General features: G+C 40.0%; 2 protein-coding genes across 3 annotated transcripts in view; both read right to left on the reverse strand.

Annotated features, from left to right (window-relative positions):
- Positions 1-1892, reverse strand: part of LOC110290751 (calcium-activated chloride channel regulator 3A-1) — a 48138-nt gene extending 46246 nt beyond the window's left edge. The window contains exons 1-2 of the mRNA XM_021157463.1: positions 1715-1892; positions 338-478 (exon numbers count right to left, since the gene is read on the reverse strand). Coding sequence (XP_021013122.1) covers positions 338-478; positions 1715-1873 — 300 coding nt within the window. The 5' untranslated portion in view covers positions 1874-1892. The remainder of the gene's footprint in view (positions 1-337; positions 479-1714) is intronic.
- A 5270-nt stretch (positions 1893-7162) lies between these two features.
- The window catches only part of LOC110291494 (calcium-activated chloride channel regulator 3A-1-like), a 19466-nt gene continuing 10126 nt past the window's right edge, over positions 7163-16502 (reverse strand). Inside the window, exons 7-15 of one of the 2 annotated variants that reach the window (XM_021158672.1) lie at positions 15802-16035; positions 14458-14635; positions 13336-13436; positions 11961-12185; positions 11349-11619; positions 9977-10144; positions 9262-9501; positions 7345-7596; positions 7163-7254 (exon numbers count right to left, since the gene is read on the reverse strand). In XM_021158672.1, coding sequence (XP_021014331.1) covers positions 7163-7254; positions 7345-7596; positions 9262-9501; positions 9977-10144; positions 11349-11619; positions 11961-12185; positions 13336-13436; positions 14458-14635; positions 15802-16035 — 1761 coding nt within the window. Of the gene's footprint in view, positions 7255-7333; positions 7597-9261; positions 9502-9976; positions 10145-11348; positions 11620-11960; positions 12186-13335; positions 13437-14457; positions 14636-15801; positions 16036-16502 lie in introns of both variants that reach the window. The other variant, XM_021158671.1, reaches the window with a different exon arrangement.

Here is a 16502-nt window from a genome sequence, read left to right on the forward strand (position 1 = left end):
CAGGTTCAGTAACAGACCTTGTCTTAAAAAGTTAAAGGTCCAAAGCAAATAGAGGAAAACACCCAATATTAACCTCTGACTCCTACATGACCACACACACACACACACACACACACACACACACACACTTGGGGAGAGCATGTGTGTGTGCTTCCACACACATACACAAACATGTGGATGTGTACACATAGTCCATACAGATGTACACACAAACACACAAAAGCAACAAAAGTTATAATACTTATTACTAACTTAATGGTTAATAATTATCAAACCTTGTAAATATTCGTTTGGAAAACACACAAGAAACAGTTTAGGAGCTGGACAGGAAACCTACTTTGTCATACGATTCTCGTTTTGGCATTAAGTACTCAGATTTTGACTTCCAGGTCATCGGGACTAATATGCTTATGCTCCTGAAATAAACTCTTCCTTGGCTGGCTTCAAACAGGTAGGTAGAGGCTTGAGTTACCATTTCCTGACAAAATGAAAAGTGCATTGTGGTAGCAATCTCAAAACAAACTGAGCATAAATCATCTACACCCAAACCAGAAGAAGCAAACAGTATGTGTGCACAGAGTAACTGAAAAACTGGGATACATTTGACTGAATCTCCTGGATCTGTAAACTCATTTCCACATGCCCAACGCTAACCCTGACCCTCACCTGCCCACCCCTCCAGGTGGCAGTTGGATTGGAGATGGAACTGCAGTCTATGCGTGAGGCATAACACGGATGAAAGTCAGAAGTCTGCAGGCAAGTGGTGCGTTAATCAATTTTCTTACAATTGCATTGTTTAAACTCACAGGGAGCTTAAGGTCTGGCAATTATCGTATTCTATGTAATTAAAATTGCTTTTGTTTTATTTTGAGTTACTACCCAAGTAGAGCATATAAATAAATGACCAGATTATTAAAAAACACACATTTTTTTGGGTAAACTTTATATATGAATGTGTCTACACCCTTCCCCCATTCCTCCCACAACCCTCACTCTCCCTAACAAATTCAAGACCTCATCTCCAATTATCATTGTTACACATATGTATACACAGCTGTATTTATAACCCATTGAGTCACTCTGGCATGGCTCAAGAGCTAATAATAAAGACAAATAAGGCTGGTTTGCTTCTGCCTGCTACTTGCTACAATCCTACAAACAAGTCATTCCATTTTTAGAGGAACCCAGCCTTCTGCTCCTAAGCACTGCATGGAGATGTTGCAAGGACCTATGGACAAAGTACACATGATGCAAACATTTTATTAAACAAATTCAATTTGCAACACATCAGCTTTAAGCATGTGTCAGTTTTCCTTCAAGGTAAGATAGGTAAGGATTTTCGGTTTTCCAAAGTTGAGCACGTAGGAGCAGCTGGAGGAGTGGGCAGGACATTTGCTGTATAGACTGTGTAAACCAACATTACTAAGATAAAGTGTGAGAACTCTTCTTCTGAAGTCTTACCTTACCAAGTTAATAAATTATTAACAGCTTAAACACAGATTTTATTATATAATAAAAATATAAAGCTAGGCAGATTCCCATCTTGACTGTAGATAATACTGCAGACATGATGAAGATGGTCAAAGCGCCCCTTGGGAGGGTAAAACCATATGTGTGAGTGTGTAACTGTGTGTGTGTGAATGTGTAACTGTGTGTGTGAGTTCAGATGTGCAGGTAACAAAATTATTGATCTGGAAAAAATAACCCTTCTTACCTTTATGCTTGGGATGAGCCTTTCGTCCTCTGGCACACTGGGGTTAATGGCAATGACCACACCCTCATATCCATTGTTGTTGAGATGCACCATGGAGCTCTCTGCAGTCTGCAGGAGATGCAGGGTGAAGAACAGAAGGACCTTCAGTCCTGGTACCATGTTCGCACTGCTCCAGTGAGAAGGAGCAGCATAGAAGGGTATTTATGTGTGTGCTTCGGGAATTTGAATCAGGACCAGAATATTTGCATAATTTGATAGAAATGCTGATATCTCTTGGGACTTTCCTTTTCTGACCTAAGGCTTTGGTTTTTAAGTGACATGGGTATCGGTATTGTGGTAAACACATTTATTGTAGTTTCTAAGTTACAGTAAGTATACAGTGTGGAGTTGCCACAAAGTTTTGGTAATTAAATTCTATTTGCATGAGTTTATTTTTCAACACTGTAAGCCTTCCAGTGTTTAAGTGGGGAATGAAGAGTCCCTGAATCTGCCAAAGAATACCAGAAAAACTGGCTATTTGGTGGGAAACCACCTTCCTGGCGTGGCCCTGTCTCCAACTGTTGACGGTATCCACTGTGCCAGCCCAGGCTTGATGTACCTTATCTGTAAGATCCTCCCACATTATTTTTCTTGGAGCATCTTAATGTTTTTTACCTTTCCTGAGTCACTGTTGTACTCTGACTTGTTGCTTAAGCTCATCTTACCAACATAACACATCTTCTTACTAGATTTTAAATACTTTTGTTAGGAAGAGATTATTTTTCTGAGTATAATTTCTCTCTCAGCCTCAATTTTCCTGACTCAAAACGAGGTCAATGAGGTCTTTAAAAAGGAATGTTGTGAAAATTAAATATAATAACTCCTGAAGCAGGGCATGGGGCCTTATATTGCTGTGTTACACATGGAGTAGACCCTTTTAAAAAGAAAAGCCAGAAACAGAAGAAGAAGAAGAAGAAGAAGAAGAAGAAGAAGAAGAAGAAGAAGAAGAAGAAGAAGAAGAAGGAGAAGAAGAAGAAGAAGAAGAAAAGAAAAGAAAAGAAAAGAAAAGAAGAAAGAAGAAGAAGAAGAAGAAGAAGAAGAAGAAGAAGGAGAAGAAGAAGAAGAAGAAGAAAAGAAAAGAAAAGAAAAGAAAAGAAGAAAGAAGAAGAAAGAATTTCCTAGGGTCATCTGTAGTAATAAATTTTGTTTCTTTAAAGACAGAAATATTATGAGAATGTGTTTTTCTTTTTATTCCCAGGTGTGGGATATGGGGCTGCTTTGGGCTGTCCACAGCAGCTGACTAGGATTTGCCTCATGCTCTAGCAGGGGTGTGATTTTGCCAGCTGCTGATAGTTTCTGTGAGTGTGTGATGTTTGGAATCCTGGGGACTCCTCAGAGGGTGTATAGTGTTAGGGCTTGGAGAGGTGGGGATGCTGTTGGTGGGTTGTTGGTTATTGATTGGTTGCTGTTGGTGGATGGTTGTTTATTGGTTGGATGCTGTTGGTTGTGGTTTGTTAAGTAGTGGTGTGCAAAGAAGAAACAACAAGAAGAAATTAAGCATCCTGACAGTGAAGATCAAACTTGACCCTAGACACTGGATGCCTCTAATCATGAGGAAGTAGTCTAATAATAATGATGCCCCCTTTTTCCCTCTGTTCTTTTTTTCTCCTATCTAATGTTAAGGGGTTGAAAAGGTGGAGAAGGGTAGAAGAAAGAAGAATCCACAAAGCAGCAAAAAGTCCAGCTACAGTTACCCAATATCCAGTGGTCAGCCCTGAAATTATATACATACAAGTAACACTAAATTGGCCAAGCAGGTAATATTTATATATTGAGACATATGTATGTATGTATATTAATAACATATGTTATAATGTTATTAACAAAAAGAAGCCATGTTGTTGAGAGGTAGCAAGGGGGTATATTTAATTGAAAAAACAAAATATGTTTATAAATAATATACATAATATATAATATAGTTATACATATATATTTCTATATCATATACAATGTAATTTGTATAAATGCATAAAATATTATATTTATATAAAGAAAAATGTATATGAAGGCAGTTTCTGTAAGTTCTGTGCAAACGAGTTCCTGAACCACCATTGAATGTGTGTTGGTTGTTTATTTCCTCATTCTTCTTTATTACTGTGAAATAAAGATGAGTGCTACTTTGTGTTCCATGTCCCAGGCCAGTGTTCTCCTATTCAGCGATACAGAACTGAGTAATGTAGGCACTGGCTCCCAAGAACATGGAGACTTGTTCTTTCCGTTAGATGGGAACACAGTAAGACTTAAATGCAAAACAGAGCAATCATGCTTCTATAAGGAGCTGTGTTGCACCACTAAGGAGCCCAGAATTGGGACATTCTTCATGGAGAAGAGAATCAGAAAGTCTTAGGGAATGGACCATTCTTTAGAAAATGTCTTTAAACTCCTGGTCCATCCCCCTACTTTCCAAGTGCTGGATTACTGATGAGCCTCACTATGCCCAGCAGTCTGACTTCCAAAGAGGCAAGTGAAAATGAATTACAGGTATTTTCTAGTCCATCATCAAATTTATTCACTGAGGATTTAAGGTCTTATTTTAATGAAAACTTTCCTACTCTACTTTTTTTGGGGGGGGGTGGGCTTCCTCTTTGGTTCTTTGTGAAGTCTGCTTGCTTTTGTTCTTGTATTTGAAACTTTCTTTTGTAATAGCTAATTTTAGGTGACACTTACCTAGACTAAGGTAACTAGTTGGAATGCTATTCCTGGAGATGGATGAGAGGCTGTCTGTGGAAGAGATTAACATTTAGACCACAGGACTGAGCCATGATTATCATCTCTCATCCAATGTCTTGAGAATCTATGGAGAACAAAATGTCTAAGAAAGTCAGGTGGAGCTGTGGGTCAGCACTAAGCACACACTGCTCATGCAGTGCCCAGGACCCAAGCCAGGCACTCGCATCCATCGGTAACCCTAGATTGCAGGAATTCAATGCTTCTAGCCTGCCTTGGCACCTGAACTCATACACACACAACCACACACAGACATACATGTAATTAACAGTGATAAAAAATTCTTAAAAATACAGAGTAAGAGAAATCTAATCTCTTATCTGGAACGGAGACTCTCATCTTCTCTGTGACAGAATTGTTATAGAATCTGGGAAGTACCACATGAGAGAATGCAGGAAAAGCACTTCAAGCAGGACTTTGACACCTAAAAAACTCAACTAGAATTATACACTATTATTAAACATCACATGCTGTTGTAAGTGTCAATGCTGACATAAGATTGCTAATTAAAACTTGTTTTTATGGCTTTAATTTGTAAAACTGTAAATAGAGTCTTCCAGGGTTTATGCTGGGAATGAGAAATCCCTGAGCTGCCCGAGGCTATGGGAAAAGCCAGCTGGTTGCAGGGAAAACTTAGTTTTTCTTCGTGTTCTTATCTTCAACTGTTGCACCTGTCCCAGCTTGCAGTCCAAGCTTGATAAAGGCTGTGAAATCTTCCCACATTGTCCCCACTATAAACATTTTTCTTTCTATCTACTTGAGTCACTGCTATGGCAACCCATCTGTTTGTCTTGGGTGAATTTGGGCATACATAAAGTATCACCTTAATAGCTCAACCATTTTCCTTCTGTCAAGAAAACTCTCCTTCACGACTTAGCCTCTCTCATTCCCAGTTTCCTTAGCTGTAAAATGAGGAGAGCAAGTATCTTTCTAAAAACAAACAAAACAAAACAAAACAAAAACATTGCAAACGTTAACTAAAATAATGCCTGAAACATCTGGTGTCCTACACTGCTGGGTTACATATGTAATGAGACTGTCTCAAAAAACAAAACAAAACAAAACAAAACAAAACAAAACAAAACAAAACAAACAAGCAAAGAGCCCAAACCAATGTAACTAACTAAATAAAAGAGAAACATAATAAAGAGCACTTGCCATAGCAAGTGACCCTCCACCACCCAGTAAATCTCTTGTTACCCTTCACCCACACTAGAGATGAGCATGCTTCTCTGTGCTCTGTGCCCCTTACTGGTGCTCTGTATGAGTGTAGGATGCCGTCAGTGTGGGCATTGCCTCTGAAGGACTTGAAGACTTTTTTCGTGGATTAAGTTGGAATAAAATAATATTCAAAAATACAAGTGAGAGTGGGGAAAGTTCCGCAGAGAGCTATTGCACAGCATCAGAGGACTCAGAATCAGAAAATAATTTCCCAAGGGGAGGGGAATCAGGAAAGCCCTCTGTGCAAGCTGAAGCTCCCGAGAGGGAATTTGTTCTAGATTACAATTTCGGACAGGGCAGCCTTGATCTTCCACCTCAGGCCTTTCAGCTTCAGTTTAGTTTCCTTCTTTGAGACAGGGTCTTGCTAAGTAGACCTGACTGTACTGGAGCTCTGCATAGATCTGCCTGCCTCAGCCTCCCAAGGGCTGACATGGAAGGCTTGTGTAGCTATACCTGAGACTTCAGACAATTTGCAAATTGTATATGACACAGGATATGTTTTAGAAGCAGAGCCAGAATGTAATCTTAGAAATCACTGGAGAGTAGTTCTTGTTTCCATGTAAGCAGTAGTTCTCAGCCCAAGATTCAAGAGAATGTGGACGTCTCTGATAGATTTTGTATGAGAAAGAGAGTCTCTGTCTTGTGTAAATGTTAGGCAATACTCATTTGTCACTAGGCTTTTGGTATGGTTTGAATATGACTTATTTTCTCTACAGGCCACCTTGAACTTATGCTGGGAAATGACTGTGCTGTTCCGAGTGACCACAGAGGCAGAGTCACACTTACTGGAATCAGTTCCCTCCTGTGAAGGTGCACTGTGCTGAGTGCTTCCTCACAGCCTCCTGCTTGTCCTTGATCTGTATCAAGTACCGGAACTCCGTGGTGTCCTTGCCAGAACCTGCCACTCGCTGGACCTTAGCCCTCTTAGCCTCCAAAACCCTTCCTCCATACCTTACCCATTCTCAAGTGTCCTGTTGAATAACAGAACAGAGATTAATACAACGAAGCAATTTGCCGACTTAGGGATTTTGCCTGTTTTTCTTTTGCTTTCTCATATTAAAAAAATGCAAAGACCATATAATAATGTTGTCTGGAAATGAGCTCGTGTTTCTCTTTCCGCAGATTTATAATGAAAGTAGACGTCATTTTCTCTTTCTGAGCTTTATATTCTGTTTCCTCGTGTAACGATCTCCATAAAAATCACATGTTATAGTTACTGTAATAGCTTTTAGATATTGATATTTAGAAAATGAGTTGTTCATTTTAACTCATTTTCCCCCCAAAGGTAGATTAAGGAAATACTGTGATTTACATATAGCAACTTATAATTTTAATAGACACAAATAGGAAATTTACAGTATTGAACGTTCACGTTTATGTTACAAGGAGTTGTAGAGTAGACAATGAGGAGAGTAAATTTGAATTCAAAGGTTGAATTTCAGTTCTACTGCAATTTCTAGTTTAAAATATGAATAAAGTTGCAACAAGTACAAAAACTGTCAAACTGGGTACAGACACTTTGGTACCCAGACCAGGAGGGGTGCTGGGGGTACCCAGACCAGGAGGGGTGCTGGGGGTACCCAGAACAGGAGGGGTGCTGGGGGTACCCAGAACAGGAGGGGTGCTGGGTGCCAAATAAACTTGTGGAGGAATAAACTTCACAGCCTGTGCGATGTTGGAGACCTCGGAGGAGAGACTGGCTTCATTGTCAGCCTGGATTGCAATGTAGACTTGGGTGCCATTTTCTATTTTAAAAGTTTCTGGTTTGAATTTAAATGTTTCTTTTGAGCCAGCCTCTTTAGGCATTAGACCGGAAGTATTCACTAAAGTAGAGTTGCTAAAATCTTCTTGGAGAGCCAGAGAATGCCCACTCATCCTGATGACGTATCTATATGCTAGAAAAGAGAAACATCACGTACGTTAGAGTGGTGAGGATGCGTCTCTGACTCTTCTCTGGGGCTGCAGTCTTCCACCCAGAATCCAGGCTTCTTTTTAGAAAGACACAGAAAGAGCAGAACTCTGCTTTAAATTAGAGCAAGGTACACATAATATTCATGTGGAGTAAAAGCTTAAGTCCATAAGTATCTTCTATTTTCTTTCCTTTTCTCTTTCTGTTAATTAAATTGAAAGAAGGAGTGATGGGGAGCACTCAGAGAAGCACAGGTACAGGGAGGACGGAAGGGCAAGAGTCAAAGGTCACAGACGCCAGATGAACAGTAAGCAGAGGCCCAGGACCTCTTCCCTCCTCAGCTAGCACCTTGGTTCTATACGGTCATCTTTCTCATCTCCAGTTTTTAAAGTGTAAAACAGAGATTTAGTCATTTGATTAATTTAACACGAAGTTTTCTGACTACCGATATTCTGATAGTGATATTTGTAAATGGTAATGAGTAAAAAGTGTTTAGAACAGTGAGGTAAATTGGTAATTAATGGGTGACTGAATGTTAGCTCTTGTAACTATTGTTTTATCAAGAAAAGAAAGGAAGATTCCTGTGCAAGTATTACATTCCATACTGATTTTAGAAATCAACAGAAATGGACCCAGAATGTCTTATGAATTGTGAGGATAAAATATTTATAACTCTTATTTGGTATGAAAACTTTATTTTTTATGTTTTTAGGTAATGTTGGAAATACTTAAAATATGTGGTACATAACTTTGATTTTTTTTCTCCCATAATTAAATCCTCTGATTAACATTTAGTTTCATGTTAAGTCCCTGGATAAGTCCTGGCCATTCCACTATTATTCACAAATCCTTGTTTTTCATTTAGGTGAATCTATCTATGTGTCATCTATCTATCTATCTATCTGTCTGTCTGTCTGTCTGTCTGTCTGTCTATATATCTATCTATCTATCATCTACCTATCTTCTATGTATCTATCAACCTATCATCACCTATATAGGTGTATCTATCCATCTATCATCTATAATCATCTATGTACCCATGTATCCATCTATCCTCTATCTATCCATCTATATATTTATTATATCTATCTATCTATCATCTATATATCTCTATCATCTATCAATCATCTATGTACCTATGTAACTATGTATCTATTTATCCTCTACCTATCTGTCTGCCTGTCTGCAGTTATCTGTTTACCTGGTGTATTTTGTACTTTGTTGACTTTAAAGAGCTAACCTTGTGACAGAGACTCTGACAGTATTTTCAGGTTCAACAGTAATTGAATAAAATTGAGCAAAGACAGAAATACTTAGAAAATTGCCCTTTGTTGGGACAAAAGGATACAAGAGAATAGTGCTATTTCATCTGTCCATTTAATTTAAATAGCTCAAACTGAGACAGGCAATTTGATAAACAATCTGAAAAAAAAAAACTGGGTTGGAATTTTAAGTTATTAGAACAGGAATAATTTGGGTCAGTTAGTATCTTTTGAGGTTTCAGTTTTTATATTTAAATATAAGTGAATAGTGGGTTACTGTTATTTATTCCATACGTGTTACCCGGAAATAAGACATTAAAGAAGCTTTAGAAAAATGAAAGGTAATGAGGTTTCTTTAATAACATTTTAAAGTTCGCCATCAGACTCACCTCTTCCCTTATCGAGGACCTTGCCAGGGGCCGTCCATGTAAGGTGAATAAGATCACCTATAAACTCAGCCTCCAGGTCTGTGACTTTACTGGGTGGGAACACATGAGCGTGGTCGCCATCAGGGGGCGCTCCAGACACAGTAAACGACCCTCCAGAGGTTAGTCTGCTGAAGTCTTCCACTGTAGCTTCTGTGGCTTCTTCTGGGACTTCCGGTCTGGCTGGATTCAGTACAATTTGATCTACATCCCCACAACAAGCAAACAAAAACAAATACATTATAACTTTTATGTTGTCATGTCTGTTCTTGTAAATTAATCTTGCAGGTACTCAGTGCAGATATTGAAAAGCTTGTTTGTTTTAACATCATTTTGAAGCGGACGAGGGCACGTGACATTTTAGTTAAGCTGTATTTTAATCTTTTCCTTATCTCATACTCGTCTGTGAATTTTTTTGCGGGCAAGAACTGTGTTTTATCCGTATTTGTAGCTCTAGCATCTAGCACAGAGCTTGCTTCATAGACGATGCTGAGTGAAGTGCTTAACGTGTAAGTGGAGTGAATTGAGGGGAGTGGTTACAAAACATGCATAAACGTGTCTATGAATCCATTGCCCAGATTTGCTTTTGGGACATACCAATGGTGACCTCTGTTATGCTTTTGATCTTCCTTATATTTATTTGACCTAAACCAGACATTTCTATTTGAATGTTACTTACCATTTTCAACGTAGCCAGGTATATAGAGAGACTTATTCTTTTGTTTCAGATTTAGTTTAGCCATGTTCTTTCTTGCCTGGGCACTGACTTTTAAGCTGTATCTGCCATTTCCATGGAAGTCTGTGAAATATCTTGAGTAGATGCCATCATTTTTGAGTGTGTCAGCACCTTGGCATTGAAATGTAAGAGTTAGTCGCCTGGTAAGTAAAAATGAGAGTTGTAACTGTGAGTACTGGGCAATGGTTTCTTAGTTAAGGTGGCACAATTTCAAGTACAGGAGTTCTAGGGTCACACTATATTGTTTCAAAGTTTGTCTTGGTCACATGATAACCCTACGATTATGGAAGAATTCTTAGTAGGTGTTCAGTCCTTTTTTTTTGTGGTGCTCATTTAAATAATGATTGTGGCTCCTATTTCATATAAGAAGCTTTTCAAAATAAGAAAATATAAAGATAGCCGGGCATGGTGGCGCACACCTTTAATCCCAGCACTTGGGAGGCAGAGGCAGGTGGATTTCTGAGTTTAAGGCCATCCTGGTCTTCAAAGTGAGTTCCAGGATAGCCAGGGCTACACAAAGAAACCCTGTCTCGTAAAAATAAAAAACAAAAAGCAAAAACAACAACAACAAACAAAACAAAAACAAACAAACAAACAAAAAAGAAAACAGAAAACAGAAAAAAGAAAAAGAAAATATAAAGATAACAAAGTGGATTAAAACACTGCCACCGGAAGTGAGAAAAATGGTCCTCGAGTTCCTTCCATGGTTCAAGAAAAACCAATGAACTTTAAAGATGACAGTGGTACTTGTTGGCATTTTGTTTAAACTTTGCCCCACAGTTACCTGGCAACAGCCAGGTGTGTCTGACTCACTATAAATGGGGCTGCTTGCCCCCTCCTCTCTCTCTTGCTCTTACCTTCCTGCTCCTGCTGTGCTCTCTCCCCATTCCCTTCCCGCCCCTCCATGTCCTCATGGCCCACCCTCCTCCCCTCCTCTCCTCTCCCCTCCCCTCCCCTTACCTCCCTCTGTTCCCCCCTCCCTTTCTCTGCCCGTTCTAACCTCATAACTCCCCTTCCCATGCCCTGAATAAACTCATTCTATACGATGATTCCATCCTGTGGGTGGTGTGGCTGGTCCCTCAGGGGAAAGGGGTGCCTCCGTACGGGCCCGTGGAGCACCCCCTTCCCCCACACCTCACCACACATCCACCAGACATATCCTCCCTCTCTTTATCTTTTCAGTGCTTACAGCTGGGCAGAGGTTTAACACATTGCAGCTAGATTTCGTTCACTTTGAAATACAGTTCTTAAGTGTACAGAGGGACACTGAGATAGAACCCAATGAAATAATTTTAAGTCCCATGGCACCCATTACCTGCCCCGTTGTCCCAGAGCTCCAGGGTGACTTGATTTCCATTCTCAGCTTCTATGACGGCTGTGACATTGGCTCCCAGAACAGGCAAAAACCCTTGGCTGACCCTTGCATACACAATCATCCGGCTAGGGTACTGGGCTGTGCTCTGACTCATGTGAGCGGTGGCGATGACTGGGAGTGTGGTGGGACTTCTTGCTCGAGTGGTCACTGTCACTGTTAGCAACTGAGATGTGGCACCCTTATTTAAGAGGCTGTAAGTCCAAGTGCCTGTCTGAAAAAATAAATTCCCTTTAAGAGCTTTGCTAGTGTTTTCCTCCTCTGTACTTAGGGTATATAATTACTTAGAAGTTTAAAAAGAAAGAGAGTAAGGGCTTTTGTGATGTTGGGAGTGGAGCCAGGGCATCTGCAAGCTAAGCTGGTGTACTGTCGAGATATTGACCCAGTCTGAATAGTATCTGATTTAGTAGACGAACAATGTGGGTATGAATCCTGTGTTCTATGAAGCTTACTTTTAAGAAAAATTACCTATTACTGCTTTAGTGTTGGAAACAGAGGATGCCTTTACTTTCTAACATAAATGGATAACTCACAAACACAACAGAACAGACCTACCTCGGCAATGCCTGGGATCCGAAGGCGAACAGAGAAGATATTTAGCTTATCTTCTTGGAAATCAGAGGTAGTGTAGTTTTTTCCTTTTGGATCTTGAAGAATGATTTCTGGCTTTTTTACTGTCCAGGTGATAACAAAGAATGTGTCATTGCCAATGGTACTGTCCACAGGTACTGTACCGTTTATCCATGCCCCTGCTCCGACATTGAAGGCTTTGCTCTCCAACTGTAACAGAAATTTATATAGGATGCAAAAACCTCTATGTTACTACTCTGGAATTTTTTTTTTTTTTTTTTTTTTTGAGACAGGGTTTCTCTGTATAGCCCTGGCTGTCCTAGAACTCACTCTGTAGACCAGACTGGCCTCGAACTCAGAAATCCACCTGCCTCTGCCTCCCAAGTGCTGGGATTAAAGGCGTGCGCCACCACGCCCGGCTTCTATTACTTTGGAAATTTAAAGTTAAGGTAGTTCAGTGTAATTTTGAAATTTCAAAATTCTTTTCAGTTAAAATAATAGACCAATTAAATTTTTTTTCAGTAAAAACAATATGTTAGGAAAAATTTAAATTGCTAAAATTAAATTTGTAAAAATTATGAAGATTAAAAATAATGGAAGGAATAAAGGACTGCAGGAGACAAGGTATGTTTAAGCCATGGGAGACCAAGTTCAACGGGGAAGTGTTTCTTCTATCCAATGGAGTCATTTTTAAGTTAGTGTGGTGGTCTTAATAGGTAAGGTCCCCATAGACTCATGCTTGTATGCTTGGCCATAGGACATGGCACTATTAGGAGGTGTGGCCTTGGTGGAGAAGGTATGGGTGGTGGGCATAGAGGTCTCTTATGCTCAATCTTATCATTCTGATGCCTGCTGATCAAGGTGTAGACCTCTCAGCTAGCTACCTCTCTAATACCATTTGTCTGGGTATCACCATGTGTCCGCCATAATGATAATGGACCAAACCTCTACAACTGTAAGGCAGCCCCAATTTAATGTTTTCCTTTATAACAGTTGCCTTGGAGCCAGGCGTGGTGCCACACGCCTTTAATCCCAGCACTTGGGAGGCAGAGGCAAGCGGATTTCTGAGTTCGAGGCCAGCCTGGTCTACAAAGTGAGTTCCAGGACAGCCAGGGTTACACAGAGAAACCCTGTCTCGAAAAACAACAACAACAAAAAAACAAAAAACCAAAAAAAAAAAAAAAAAAAAAAAAAAAAAAAAAAAAAAAAAAAAAAAAAAAAAAAGAAAGAAAAAAAGAGTTGCCCCGGTCATGTTCTGTACAGCAATAAAACCTTACCTAAGACAGCTAGGGAGGAATAGCTAATAATTAGCACGATGGGTGTCTATTGAAACAGTGAGAAGACAAAGGGTTTTGCTGACCTGCAGAGCCTGCTGCGAGATGCTGCCACTTTTAGATGAGATCCCACTGAAAGCATCAATCAGGCCATTCACGTCTTCGTTGGCATAAAAGCGAAGCCCTCCTAAAGGGGAGTTTTAAATGGGAAAATCCTGTTTACTCTGTGAGCTCAACAATCTACTGAAGAAGCTACTTAGATCTTTAGTTACAGTCCACCGAAGATTGCTTTTCCAGATCCTTAGGGTTGTAGTGTTCCAAGTGGAATTTACCTACTCAAAGTGTGTTAAGAACAAAGGGAAACCCAAAGAACTTCAGTTATTTGTTTGATTAATCAGTCACCAGAAAGGAGTGCAAGTTATTGTAGCAATGCCTGGATATGACACAATTAATACCACAACAGTGAAATTCAAGCCAGCTCTTAAAAGTTAGTGGATTATTTTCTGGTTGGATCAAAACTGCGTCGATGATAATGAGATACTGACTGTTTAGAATGGAGGGAAAATTGATGTATTGTAGAAAATAGATAATGGAGACATTAAAGGACAGAAGGAGATTATTTGCATGTAAGAAGCCAAGAAAGAATACGTTGGAGAGAAACGACTGCCTAAAGTATGATATTCATTACACACTTATGTAACTACTAGATGGCAGAAAGCCCGTCTAGAAGACTACTGAAGGAGCCACACAGGGGCTGATGTGGTCAGGCTTAGACTGTGTTAGGACGAGATAGAAATACCCCACGGTGGAATGAGTCCTGAATGGCAGTCTTCTGCAAATCATGTCTAGCCTCTGGGTTTCCATTTGTTCCTCCATAAATCTGGATGCCTAAACATTTTCTGTTGAATCGAATGGTATTTTTAAGCTGAGAAATAATTTCGGATGCTGCTGGGAGTCGTAGAACAAGGCTAAGATTAGTGGTATCAGTTGAAATTAGGCAAAGAATAAATGGTGACAAAGATAACGAGCACCATGAGCCGTTGGTATACGGAAGCTGCAGGGGAGGGGAAAAGAACCCAAGGAGCAAGAGGCAAAGATTAACTTTTAGACAGGGAATTTTTGAGCAGTTTTCTGTTTGTGGAGAAAGATCATGTACGGCAGAAAGACAACCAGAACATTTTCTATTCAATCCCTGTTCCAAGTTGTACCTGTCATGTTTGACAGAGTCTCCAGTTCTCGAGCAGCAGAAGGCCCCAGGGCGATGGTGTGGATGATGGCTCCACTGTGTTTGACCTCCTCAAAGCAGGAACTTATTCCATTATCTTCTCCATCTGTTAGCAATACGATCTCAGAACCCGAAGTGCTCTGGTCACTGGAGGTAATTGCCTGGAGGGGAAAAGCGACAATATTAATTGCAAAAGAATAATTTCTGAATAAAAGAAAAGTAAGAACAAACTTCTTTAGTCCTGGAGGAGTCCTTAGGCTTCTGCCTCAGAGTGACCTGACTGCGTTATCATTCCCAGCTCAGTTGGCACATGGAACTGGGTATAATGGATAGGTTTGGAAAGCTGGAGTCTTGATAGACCTAGTCATCTAATGCATGCGTGCTCCCACTACTTGCAAGAGGAAGCGTGAGTCACATAAGTCCTGTACAAAGTTAGTAAATGGCTTTCTCTTATCATGCTAGGAACTACCTGGGGATAGGCAAGTGACCCAGGCAATCTGGACGGCTGCATCACCTGGAGCTCAGCCTGCAGGGTGGCCAGGCTCTAACGGACTTCCCAGGGAAAGCTAGTGGGTAAGCTGAGCCTTTAGAGCTAGGCTCTGACTAGTTGAATGACCCTAAAATATTTAGACATAATCCGACTGGGGTCACACGCTTCTAAGGCCAACGTGTTCAGGGTGGCAGTGACTACTTGGAGGCAAGATTAGTTTAAAAGGTGACTTTCTATTTTGTGTCTTAGTATTTGATGATAAATAGACTCAAGTGGAGGTTGGCTTAGGTTGGAAAATGTGAATATCAAGAGTTATCGACACGCAGTGGGCTACATCCCTCAACAAGTGCTCCTAACATTTTAGTTTACAATTTTAACACCATTTAACTTCCATCAGTGCTCTTTACGCTTGGTCTTTTGCTGCCTGAGGAGCACCTTGGTTTCTGTAATTTTAAATGCCAATTTGATGGGCCAGGAATTTCGGTGCCCACAGTATCAAATGGTACCAATGACCCACTTTCACGGTTTTCTCAATGGCATTGCTTTCTACTCAGGGTGGTGCCAAAGAGCTTGTTATTCAATTACTGATCTCTCCTTGCATATCCACTCCCCAGTGCAACATAGCCCATGATGTTGCACCAGGTAACATTTGGACATAGGCTACAGAGAATGGGGAAGGCTACTTTCTATTCTCTACACAGATGATTTGTCTAGATCAGGTTAGACTATGATGAAATGAAGAATCCATGAACTCACGACCCTTGTTGAGAGTTGAAGAAGTCATCAATGGTACTATGTAGTAGTCAATGAATGATAGTAAATAGATTCTTTTTTAACCTCGAATCCTTTTTTGAGTCCGTTGCAAATTGAAGTTCCGCCATTTGCATATTGAGGTAGCTTTGTGCTGATCGCTAGGTAGGAGCTATCACTGATGATCCTTATTAGGTTAGTTTGGACTGTGGCAGTGCTATCAAATGTCACCAGGCCGACCAAGGATTCCTTTTCAATAATTTGAATTAAGTATAGCTCTGCTGCTTGGTTCATTAGGGTCAGACGAGTGATGGGGCTTCCCTGTTTAAACAAAAACATAAAGAATCACACACACACACACACACACACACACACACACACACACACACACGTATGTATGTATGTATGTATGTATGTATGTATGTATGTATGTATTTATGCATATATATGAGAGCAACTCTGGAGTATCTTTAAACTTTGTCATATTAGTGAAAGGCAAAAAAATCACCAATGGCCATAGATCTTGATAATAATTCATTAGTGCATTCTAAAGGTATATTTTCTTCAGTTTAAAGGTTTGCAAGTTAACTCAGTGGTTAAGTGTTCTTTTTGCTCTTGAAGAGAATTTGGGTTCAGTTCTCAGAACCCAGATGTGACTCACAACTGTCTGCACCTCCACTTCCAGAGGATCTGAGACCTCTTTTGGCCTTTGCAGGTGTGAGACTCTCTCAAGTGGTGCATATATATATATATATATATATATATATATATATATATATATATATATA

This window comes from Mus caroli, chromosome 3, assembly GCF_900094665.2.
Source record: "Mus caroli chromosome 3, CAROLI_EIJ_v1.1, whole genome shotgun sequence".
Lineage (NCBI taxonomy): Eukaryota > Metazoa > Chordata > Mammalia > Rodentia > Muridae > Mus > Mus caroli.